Source organism: Charadrius vociferus, unplaced genomic scaffold, assembly GCF_000708025.1.
Source record: "Charadrius vociferus isolate BGI_N301 unplaced genomic scaffold, ASM70802v2 scaffold282, whole genome shotgun sequence".
NCBI classification, from domain to species: Eukaryota; Metazoa; Chordata; class Aves; order Charadriiformes; family Charadriidae; genus Charadrius; species Charadrius vociferus.
In genome coordinates, this window is record NW_009647731.1 from 7,421,911 (window position 1) to 7,434,752 (window position 12,842).

At 34.9% G+C, this 12,842-nt stretch overlaps 1 protein-coding gene across 1 annotated transcript in view; it reads left to right on the forward strand.

Annotated features, from left to right (window-relative positions):
• ATRNL1 (attractin-like 1) overlaps positions 1 to 12,842 on the forward strand; it is a 580,396-nt gene that overhangs the window by 272,616 nt on the left and 294,938 nt on the right. The window contains exons 24-26 of the mRNA XM_009881641.1: positions 6,006 to 6,100; positions 6,745 to 6,823; positions 8,049 to 8,206. Coding sequence (XP_009879943.1) covers positions 6,006 to 6,100; positions 6,745 to 6,823; positions 8,049 to 8,206 — 332 coding nt within the window. The remainder of the gene's footprint in view (positions 1 to 6,005; positions 6,101 to 6,744; positions 6,824 to 8,048; positions 8,207 to 12,842) is intronic.

Consider the following 12,842-nt stretch of genomic DNA (forward strand, 5'->3'; position numbering starts at 1 on the left):
AAAATAAATAAATTCAAACATTTCAAGTGTGAAAATGTAAACATGGAGGATATTGATGCATAAAAAAAAATATGAAATGCTGGATATTAAGATTTTATTGAAACAACCCAAAATTAACATGAAACTGTCTTATGCATATTTCCAAAAGACTGAATCCAGTGGGGAGGCTGCAACTTGAGTACTGTGGTCAGTTTTGGGCCCCTCACTACAAGAAAGACTTAGAGGTGCTGGGCAATGAAGCTAGTGAGGGGTCTGGAGAACAAGTCCTATGAGGAGCAGCTGAGGGAACTGGGGGTGTTTAGTCTGGAGAAAAGGAGGCTCAGGGAGACCTTATTGTTCTCTACACTTACCTGAAAGGAGGTTGTAGAGAGGTGTAACAAGCCATAGGACAAGAGGAACTGGCCTCAAGTTGCATCAGGGGAGATTTAGGATGGATAGTAGGAAATACTTATTCACAGAAAGTGTTGTTAAGCATTGGAACAGGCTGCCTGGGGAGGTGGTGGAGTTGCCATCCCTGGAGGTATATAAAAGTTGTGCTGAAGGACATGGTTCAGTGGTGGACTTGCCAGTCGTAGGTTGATGGTTGGACTTGATGATCTTATAGGTCCCTTCCAACCTAGACAATTCTATGATTCTAATGTGAAGAAGAGTATTGTTAAAAAAAAAAAATTGTATGTTTCAGGTAAATTCTTTTTCAGTTAACTCTTTTAAAAATAAAAGAATGTAATACTCATTCTGTAATGTCATTAACATTTTTTTTGACAGTTAAGAGAAGAGTCTATGCAGTACCAAGATAGTTAACTACCGAGTTTGTTTGGAAAATCATTATAGCTAATGGACACTTTGTGAATTTAAAATATGTTGAGAATTAAGTGTAGATTGAGGAAATAGGTTTTGGAAAAAGGTGGGATTCATATTCTAGTTTTTTTAAACTCTTACAGACAAATGAAAGAGTCATCACAATGAACCAAAAAGTGCATCAATGATACTTTTAGAGAATCAAGCATTTTCTTCTATAATTCACGGAAATAATATTATAAATTTGTATATTTAATTTTTGTATGTTAGTGGCCATTGATAATATTTTGATTGCTACCTCTTATGTCATTGTTGTTGTTTGAATTTGTTTATTTTATTTTCAGACTTCAGATTTTGAAAACAGTTTTAAAATCTTGTTTCTATAGGTCAGCCACATGAAAATTATAAGCTAGCTTTTGTCAGGTGTTGCTCCTATGGCGGTGTGATGATTGCATTTAGTATTTGTTATCTTTGTGCTTTCATTGTCATCTTATGCTACAATATAAATGCAGAGAGATTTTTTTCAGTTTCTGTATGTGATCCAAATTTCTTTCCTAATTGAAGCAATCTGTTGTGTGTGTCTATATAAACAGAAGCACTTATGAAAAGTGTCATGTGTTTGTTAAGGGTAAAAACACTTATGGTGGCTTTTTAAAGGTTTAAAATAGAAACAAAAATACATGGAGTTAAATCTCAAGCTTCTCTAAATTCCTGATTGTAAATATACACAACAACATATATCAAGAGGATACAGTGAATGTACTTTAATTATTTCTACATTTAGCTATTATACATTTGTCTATTTATACATATAAATATTCAGAACAGGTTGCACTCTTACAACTAAATTTTACTTTACATTTTGTATTTATTTCCAGGCTAAGCTGCCTAGGCTGAATGGCACTATGAATTGAGAAATACGGTGTGATGTGCTGTGTAACTCCTTAGTTTGTTTATGTGCACTTACGATCTATTGGCATAGATTATGTTTTAGGGTTATGTTCAGAATAGGGCTTGGCAGTGGGAAGGAAAACTGTTCTGCCAGCTGCAGTCTATAGAAGGTGAAGCCTTCTGGAGGAGAGGGAGGTGATATTTTCCCTAAGAGCTGCCGAATACATGTCGGGGAAGTCTTTCCTATGGTATAGGCTGAAACAGATGGAGAGAGGGAGGAAGGAGAGCGAGACAGACAGCAGCAGGATGCAATAGATGCAGGAGACACTTTACAATCCCTTTTAATTTCTACTCTCACTTTGAATTTAATCTTAAATTAGTTCTACTAATTTATATTCTAATAAATCTAGCTTTAGACCCTTCTAGAGATTTGGGATGTTTGATTTAATAATAGGTCCAGGCAAATCTTTCTCAAAGTTTTGGCGAACCAGAACTATCCTCATGATGAAAATAAATCCTCCAAGCTGTAAAACTTCTTCAGCATACTTTTGCAGTCCTCAGAAAGATGGGAAGAAATGTTTGCCCAGTGTCAGCTCTGTCATTTGCACCCAACTTCATTTGCACTGTTGAATCATACAACTGCATGTGGCAGTGCTCTCCCCTTCGTTCAAGTTGTACACACTTTAGGTACCTTCCCTGAATTAGAATCATCTATGAAGAGATACATATTTCTGCTTTGCAGCATCCGCTCTGTGGCCAGGATAGGTTTAATGATTTGTCCCTCTCTACTGCAGGCCTTTCTGGAATAAAAAAAAATCATAATTTTTGTCCATTAGTGCGAAGAAATGTGCTCCTTCTGAATAGTTTGGTGAAGTTCTCCTTGCATTTTGTAGGCCTGGCTTGGTGTAAGTTAAAGGTCCTTTGGCACATTTGAAGAGTCCCAGGGCGAGTTCCGTGTGCTGGGTCTCAGAACTCTTCTTGAATAACACAAGTGGTGTTCCTTGCTCTTCAAGTACTGCAGAGGAGATAATGCCTACTGTGTGGGACATATATCTTTGATACTATTGATGGAATGATTCCTATTTAATAACACCATAAAATACTTTGGGATATCCTGAGTATAAAAGGTGCTATATGTAAGCGACTTTCTGTTTTTCATGTTTTACTGTTTCAACAGTATTGTAGGTAAAAATGCTTTAAAAAATGTGGAAGTATTTTTCGGATTTTACAGATGGTAAAGTTAAGAGGAACTGCATAGTTTAACATCTTTTATCAATGCAATGACTTTTTCTGCGTTCCTGGAAAAAGAAGTTCCTATTTTCTTGGCTTTTGGCAAGTAAAACATGTATTTAAAAGTAAACAAACAAAACAGCAACAACAAACCCCTGGAGAAAAGCAGTCATATTTTTTTAAGAGAAAATTACTTTGAAATTTCTTAAACTTATGTGCAGCAAAGCTGTTCATTCATATGTAATTGGGAAACAAGAGTCCTTTGTCTTTTCTCAATTTTGCTTTATGATGAGGTCTTAGGTATATATCACTGCTGTTTTTTGGCTGAAACTGTGCATCTCCGAGAGGGCACAATCTGGGCTTAGAGGAAGACTGTGGCATTTTTAAAGGTCATTTTCTCGATATTGTGAGCAAATCAACAATATCTTGTCCAGAAGGCTTGTCTACACTGCTTCTTGCATCTTGTAGCCTTTGCAGTAGCCAGAATTTCTTTACAGGTACTCACTGTGATGCTAGTCCACTGCGCATTTACAATAACTCTGTTTGCAAAGATTCATGCTAAAGCAGTGATTTGTATTTTGTGGGACCCCAAGTTGACCAGATCAGGAAATTTAGCATATCTATACATTATTTGTAGCCTTTTGACCTTGCTATTCATGATTATTAGAGGATTTATTAATCCCTTTAATAGGGGTCAATCTCTACTTGCCATCTTTTGCTATCCTGCTACCTTTAAATATGTTCTGGTGCAATGATAATCTTACTGTTAAATAAGTAGATATGGCACACTGTTATGAATAGAGTCAATGAGACTTTATTAATTACATTTACATGGTTATAGAAATGTAGAGGAGTATTAATAAATAAATGGGGTCTCTTAAATTTAATATTTATTCATCTTTCACCTTCATAAGTTTGCAAATACCTGATCAAAACTCATTAACTAAGACATCTAGATAAAATTATTCTTATTTGAATAATGGAACTGTGGTGGCTAATAATAGCAAAACTGGACTTTTCACCTTTGAAGGTCATGGTAATTCCTTTTATGTAACTCCTTTATTTTCTAATTTTCTTTCCACACTCAGTTTAAAAAACAAAACAAAAAAACCAACAAACAAACACACACAAAAAAAACCCCAAAACAAAACCCCAAACCATTTTCTTTAACTGTTAAGACAATACAGGAGGCTCTATTCATGCTTCATTGACCAGCAGGCTTTTTTTTCTCCTTCTAAGTCAGGCTTCCCATGGGATACAATAGAGTGTATTTTTTCAGATGATATGTTGCTACAGAAAAGGTGATTGTCAGCAGTAAACAAACTGTTGAGTCCAACAGAAGGCTGACACAGCTTTTTCCTGCCTTGACTTAATGTTTCACTCTCTTTGTATTTACTGATTTTGTTTTTATGATCACATTTTTTATTTGTTACACATTGTGCGTTTGGTGTTGGTAACTAGAAGAATGTCATCAAGAGAGGGATCAAAACAGGGCTTCAAAATTACTCACTGGAATGTAGCATCAAAGATGACTCGCATCTAATCATATTTTAATATCCACAAAATAATAATCTGAATCATGTACATTTACAAGTCATCTCCTCATTTCCTGTGACAGAGGAAAAAACAGCATGTTTGGATCCCTGTGGAACAATAATGGTCAGAGTTAGAAGATTTATTCTGTTAGATCTGACTATATCTGCCCCTGTAACAAAGCATCCAAGATCCACCCACCACATCCACCTTTGGTTCACAGCTGAGTGTTGCACAAGGGGTATTAATCTCCTAACACAATTTACATCTCTGAGGGCTCTACTGATTCCTGACTATCTGACTGCACTGAACGTTGCCTGCTGGGATTCTTCACGGCACCCTCTATGAACTGCAGCAACAGTCATCCCTGGTGACTGGGTCTTTTTCTTACATGATGGAGGTGCTGGAAACCTGTTTCGCCCTGACAAATCCACTCCCGCCCCCCTTCCTCCTGCGGAAAAGGTCCTTTTCAGTCATTCCTCGTGCTGTGACCCAACTAGGGGTTAATCTCATTCCTCCAACTTTGGGAACACAATGGGACAGATCAAAATTTACATCTTCTGACTCATCCAAGTCATTTTGTGCTCCTTCCAGCAAGAGATAAGCATGGTTTGGGTCATCTGAGGATGGGTCTTTCTCCCTTTTGTACTTGTGCCAACTTTGGCTGGGCAGCAGGGCAGCGCTGCTGGTGTGCAGGGACAGAAATGGCGTGAATGGGAACTGCCTGGCAGACTCCATTCTTTCACAGGTTGAAAGAAAACTGTGTAGAACAAGAGTCATTTGGAAGTGAAATACAATCTTTTTGAGTCAGCACTAACCTGCCACTTGTTTCTCTTGTACAAAGAGTTTATATCGCTTGCAACTTAGGAAATCTCTTAGAATTCTGGCAAATAGGAAAGGATGTGCTTGATGGTCACATAATTTCTGTTCAAAATTCCACTGTGCCTTTGTTAGCAATCTTGTTCACTATGGTATCATGCCTTCATATTATATAATTTTGCTGTAGATGCAATTGTTTTTCAAAATTTTTAAACTTAGTCATTCTAAACTTTGCTAAAGTAATGTAGCTATGTAAACCATTTATATAACACAGCAAAGTGTAAGACTGTAAAACTAAAATATTTAAATGCATTTTGAACAGAATGTTTGAATAATTATTTTAGAGTAAAATTAGAGAACTGAGAACACTCTTAACAATACTTGATACTGTGTTTTCGAATAATTGCTTTGTAAAGAATGATTGTTTCAAGTTATGTGTAATACCTGCTCTGACTCCGTGATAGAATCTGTTTCTTAATTCAGTTATTTTTCTTAACTTTTTTTTGTGATTGTTTCATTTAATGTTCTTTTTTTTTTTTTTTTTAATTGCTTCATGACATTATAGTGCAAATATTTAAACAGGGAAATGCATGTGAATAATCCCGACTTGTAGATTACTCCATGCTTTTTAAAATAAAAGTGAATGGTAAATTTTTAGGTGCTTGCATAACATATTGTTAATATATATACATTTGTATCTATTTTATTATTTTTAATTTCTGTTTTGCCCACAGACAGCCTTTTAATTGATTACCAGTTTACCTTCAGCTTATTACAAGAGGATGATCGCCATCACACTGCCATAAACTTTATAGCGAATCCAGAACAGGTAAGAAAATATTATTAACTTTAGACAAGTTTTGGAGTGTCATGATTAAGATTTCCATTGTATTTGACCATGATTGAAAGTTTCCCAAGTGCTTATAAGCTATTAGAGATATTTCAAATCTTTTTGAGAACTGAAAATTATTCCAGTGCATTCATTGAAAAAAACTTTCTAAATGGTAGATGTATTGCAGATCAAATAATACATAAAAAAAGTTATCAGCTGGTTTATTTTATTGTTACTCTCATGAATAATGGGTTTTAGTATCTTCCTGAGATGAATTAAAGGAGTGTACCTTCAGTTAAGAAATTCTTATTAGCAGATGAGAAAAGTAATGTTTGGATTGTAATTAAAATGTAGCCATATGCCATATATTTTTTTCTTTAGTTTTATAAAGAAAATTATTTCATTATTTTTATCACAATCTGAAAAGGTAACTGGTGTAGTTATATGCTTACTTCTACCCTGTTCTTACTGAAGCAAAAGAGAGGATTTGCTTTGGCTCTGAATCATTACCATTTCTATTTATGTTTAAAATGAAAAATGGAAGAGGAGTAAAGGGCTATATTCAGTTATGTGCATTAGAGTTATATTCAATACATTCTGATATATTTTGTTAACTTCAATATCTTTTCTTTTTTATGTAGTCAAATAAAAATTTGGACATATCGATTAATGCATCAAACAACTTCAACCTCAATATTACGTGGTCTATTGGTTCTACAGGTGAGGGTGAATTTTGGTATGATGACTTTTTCCCCATATGATTTCATGATCCTTTGAGGTATTTTAACCTGTTTGTCTCTTTGTTGCTAATTTTGATAATAAAACTTTACCAAATGTGTACTTTTGCCATTATCATTATGCCATTATTAATTATATTATTTAAACTTCAGATGATAATTTGCAATCTGAACAAAGCTTCATTAATATGTTAACTTTCTCTCCTATTCAATTAAAATTACTTTGGTAGGAAAAGCTTGTAGTCTATTTAAATTTTTAAAATGATAGTGTTATGAAATGCTGTGATTTTAATTAAGATAAATTGCTTCCTTAACTACTGCAGAGACTGAGATTTTATTTCTTTGTTTCAGTGTTGAAGCTAAAAATTTAATTATTAACCTTAACATTGATATCAAACAATAAAGTTCTTCTGTGTATGCTGATAAAAGGAGCTGCTTATCTATTTTTCTCCAACTTTGAACCCCATTACTCTTCTTTGTTTTGAGAAGGAAGAAAAGCTTTATTTAGACAGTTTCTCTGAATTGGTTCTATTGACTTTCTGAAAACACATCCAAGGAGAAGCATGATGCTTAAAATGAAATAGTACTAAAATTAAAAAAAAAAAAAAAACTTTTTCAAGAAGGTTCAGAGTTTGTCTTACATAAACTCATGAATTTCATCAAAGTAATGCTGAAGTATTTTAACATACCATAGTTATTAAATTCTATTTATTCCTTTATTTTAACTTAGCACAATCACCCATGTATTTGCAAAAAAGGATGGATGTTTCTTAGTAGGTGTATTATTAAAGCTTTCATGAACAATTAAAACTCTACAGCAATAATGTAAGATGTAGACAAATTCACTTACAAGCTTGATTAACCTATGAGTTTTTATTGAAACTGAATGTAAATTACTAGAGGAAAGAATATTATCTGTTTAGCTGACAATGTGAACTTTATTCTAAAATTCATGTAACTTCTATCAATTTTATGATTAATTCATTATGTTTTGAAACTAGTGTAAGAATTTCTGTGAATTCTGTGTATGTATATGAAATGTACCTGGTGTGCATGTAAACCCTAATAAAGGGTTGTTAAAGTTGTAGAATGAAGACACCAAAAGTAATTCAAGAATTTAAGTTTCTCATACAAATTGACTTTGGCACCTATAATGATGATTAATATTGGTCATAAACATGTGTATCTACATATGTTTATTTTTTTAGCTGGAACAATATCTGGAGAAGAGATTCCTGTTGTTTCTAAGGCTAATATTAAGGAATACAGAGATAGCTTTTCCTGTGAAAAATTTAACTTTCGGAGCAACCCAAACATCACTTTCTATGTTTATGTCAGCAATTTCTCCTGGCCAATCAAAATACAGGTTAGTATGACTGTTTTGTGCTTATAGAGATGTTGACATCTTAGCTTTACATTGACTTTCATGTTTTCACTTATACAGAAAGTATACAAATAGTATTATTTGCATGCTGTATTTTCTGTTTAAGAATTACATTATGATGCTTGTGCTTTCAATAATGAATCAGACCTCAGACATTAATTTTAAAGTCTGAAGTTAAAGTTATTGAACATAAATGTTTATTTGTAATATCTCTTGTGCATTTAGATGTATACACAGAAGAGGGCATACAAATATGTATGTATGTACCTAGATATTTCATTAATCATTAGCTTTCTTAGCCTCTGATTTTTTAATGGTTGAATGTTTGTATCATATTACAATATTAAAACTATCAGTTAACACTAAGTGTATTTGGTTAGAATTTATTTTCTTCTTCATTGGAATCAATTTCACCGAGTATTTACTGGAATAATGAGATACTGTGCAGTGGCAGACTCAAAAAAATCAATGCAATGATGGTTGTTTTTTTTTGGTTTGGTTTTTTGGTTTTTTCCCCAGAAGTTTCAGCAATATTTATAGTTACCATTACTATAGCTGCGTTTGTAAATACTCTGTCCCTTGCACCAATGGAGGAGCTCTTTATATGGGTGACCAATTTTTGGCTGTAGCTCCCTTAGGAAATTAATTCTTAAAAACTAAATTGTTAAAATGATAATAAAATTTCATAATTCCTAGTGATTTGCTCAGGAAGTCAGAACAAGCTCAAAATACTTGCCAGTTAACCATAATTACAGATGTTCTACAGCTTTCCATTTGGTCGAACCTCCTCCTCCCACCCCTGTTTTTGTAAAATACAGAGCTTGTTTCATACATGTATACGATAAAGTTACCTGCTGAGGAGCCTCCTGGATTAAAGCAGTCATCTTCTAAATAAACTGGCAGAGAAATATTCCTGTGTTGTGTTAAGTAAAGCTAGACTTTTCTTAATCATACACGAGTGTTAACTGTAAATATGTGTTACACAGTGTTGAAAGATGAATTTGTGCAACTTATTAAAATTTATGCATGCACTATTGTATATATATATATATAAAAAAAACAACAAAACAAACAAAAACCTGAAGTTTACCTGCTTTCTTTTACTCTTCATATTCAGGTTATTTTTTGCACTCACCAATCCTACTTTCTAAGGATAGAAAAACTTCAATTGCCAAATAGCCTTCCTAAAGAAACCCATGAAGCAATTTAAGCTGTAAATGCATTGCACACTCCTTTCACCTTTAAGATTGGAAGGTGCCTATATCATTATTGTAAGACGAATGTTATTAAGGTGATGTATTCCTAAGATGTGCTACTCTTTGTCAGATGTCGGCGGATCGCAGCTCCTCCTTGTGCTGTTTCCACTGCAGCATAACACCTTAATGGCAACACGTTTTAATGCTTGATGAAGGGAATCCCTGATCATTGGTTACATCCCTTCTTTCTTTTTTTTTTCTGTTTTTAATCAGACTTTTCCTTATCTGCCACAGGTGCGCAGATTTTTTTTGGATTTATTCTTGAGGCACGTTGAAATTCATTAGTCTAGACAGTTCTGTCTCAGAGATGATCGTGCTTGAGTATTGCATTCCTTTTCTGGCCTACCCATTTTTCATAAAAAACTTCTTCCATCTAGAAATTAATTCACTGCAATTTTATGCAGTGGAAAAGGAATGCTAAGGTCCAATTATGGGAGCCATTTCAGGATGTTAATATTGTCCTCTGTATTTGCAAGATTATTATTTAGCTCTCAAAATTTTTTGTGCTGTGATTTTTTTTCTTTTCCAAGGAAGTATCCGAAGTTCACATTACCCATATATATTTCTTATATTTGGTGCTCTAGCAGTAGATAACATCTTCAAATAATAAATGGAGTAGGGAGCTTTTCAGAGAAAAGAAGTTTAGTTTTATATGTTAACTTTACGATTCTGTATATAATAGAAATTTTAAAAATATATGAGCCTTCCTATGACTTAGGGTTAAGAGAGGGAAGTCATGGTTCATCCCTATGCAGTGGCTGAAGTTTCCAAGGCCAGTACTGACTGGGCTCACAGTTCTAGTGTTTATGATCTTCTACTTCTATATCTCAATATACAAAAGTGGTTGCTATCAGTCTATTACTGTATTAAAGAGCGCCCATTTAAAGGATGGTAATTCTTACAAAACTGATGTTGCTTTTATACTGATGAAAGGACTCTTTGGGAGAGTCAGGATACTGATGATGGGTTCAAGTTCTGGTTCGGAATGGAGAACTCTTCTAGACGGTGTCTGAATTAATTTTCTAATGGTCTAGAAAGCAGTTTCCTGAATTAGCCACCTTTGCCTTTCTGTGATGATTAGAGAGTAATCTCTGCGTTCTAGTGCAGGGCTTTGGATGTCAGGGAGGTTGGCCTATGGATATATGGTCTTAGACACCAAACTATTTGCACTGTAGTCCTTTCCTCTAATGCAGTCATGCTGCATCGGTCACATCGTGTTGGTTAAAACCGTAGCGATATTTTATATCAACACAGTACTGAAGGTTTCATTTAATCCTGTTAGAGCTAAGGAAATTACTGTGGCTTCCTTCAGAGGTACTCTGTTCGTGGGAATAAGTAAGGTAGCAACATGAAATTTGGCACGTGCCTTTTACACAATGCTTTTGTAGAGGAGTAAATAGTTCAATCAGTTAAATGGCATTTTCAAATACAATCTGAGTAGCAGTCTCCTGTACTTACATTATTCATTGTAACTTGTCAAGAACAGATTATATAAAGAATGAGTTCCTCAGGACACAGAAATAGTGACCTTACTTCCCTTTTAACTGATATTTCAAGGTGTCTTATTGATATGCATTTCACTGCTCTCCTTTTACGCCTCCTGTTATGCCAGCACTGGAGCTAAGATTATTTGTCTCTTTCACTGGGAAGGTTTGAGTGTTGGTGTTGGAGTTCTTGCACACACCATTTCCTTTTCTTTAGGAGAAGGAACGGAACTCTCCATTATAAAAGACAGTTTCATTTTTCTGTTAAAGTCACCTATATTACCTCTATTTTTGCATTCAGTTCACTTCAAGATTTTCGTGACTACACGGAAAAACTCTACATCCCAGCAGGTGGTTGTTTATTTGGATCAATGGCTTGCAGTTCCTTCCTCAAGTACTTTTATACATGTTACCTGTTCAGCAATCTTGGAGGTTTTTTCCTAAACCTTAATAAATCCCTGGTGATTCTAACACAAAACGTCCTCTTTTTGAAATATAACTTCCTGACTTTGAAAAAAGGATACGTGATGGTTGTGTCTGTAAAACAATTTCCTGAAGATGTGCTGGTCTGCGCTAACTCTTCACCAGCAACTACCCAGTGACCCATTTTATTTTTGTCACTGGTGAGCCTAATGACCTCAGAATACAAGTTCTTCAGCAATGCCTAGCAGTGCATTACTTGCCGACCATAGAAATTATGTAGGAAATTTTCCGTTTCAGATGAAGTCCTGCTCTCTTTATAAAAATATAGTCTCGGTTCCCATTAGTCAGCGCCCTTCTTCTGTCCATAATGGCTCTGGGCGCACAGCTGGGTGCTCAGCCGGTAAGAGAGCTCAGCAACCCTCAGGGGAAAACGCTGCATTTAAATTTCCTGATGCTAAAAGCATTTTATTCAGCTATAAGATCTCGTCTTCCTTGACATCAAAGGAGAAGCAGAAATGTGACATAGTTGCATAAGGGGTCATTAGAAAGGTGGTGATATAGGACATCTTCAGCTTGGAGCTGTTTCTACAAATAGACCTGTTATTGGGTGTAATGTGGACAGCTACCAGTTTTGCTCAGAAGTATTTAGTTTTGCACTGGCACACAAACGTTGGCTGTTTTTCTGTTGAATTATTGGAAGAGTTTATATTATACTTTTTCTTCATTTCCTGTAGTAAGGATGAATACAGACCCTTAAGCTTAGCTGTTCCCGACTTCCATAGGCAACAGTAGTTTGTGCAACTTTTCAGAGAATTCTGTAGAAAGTATCTTTGTTATTAGAGGGTTCGAGTGTCCAAGTAATAGGACGTGATTTATCATCCAGCCTTACCATCCCTATGTTTGAGCGTCTTTGACAGTCCCAACCCTTTAGGTGTCTTATATATCTGTTACATCAGACTCCATGGGAAAATGCTGCTGGCTTAAATAGGCTGGATTTCTGAACAGAATATGTGGCAAAGCCCCATAACTTGTTTCTGCTCATTTTTATTTTATTTTGAGAGTAGATGTAATTCAGACTGCACCGGTAATGGAATTTGAAGGCTGTAACGTTTATTGAAAAGCAGTAACTCAGACTGTAGCCAGCATGTCAAATAATGGTCAGTGGTCCCTGAAGTAGCAAGCAGTAATAAAGCTTGGGCTTCTGACAGCTATGCAAATATTAATAACAGCGGTAACAACATGTTCTTCAGTCTCAGGAAACTAATTTTGTGGCAAGGGATTTTTGTCATTGAAGTTGGTTACAGATGTCTTTCCTTATATATATATATTTTTTTTTTTTTTCTTTTCATCAGTTTCTCCCATATTCTGAAAAGTAGCAAGTGCATATGAAAAAACCAAATAGCCTTAAAATGCTGTCCTGGCTATCGGCTTTTTTGACTCTCTCCCCAACGACAG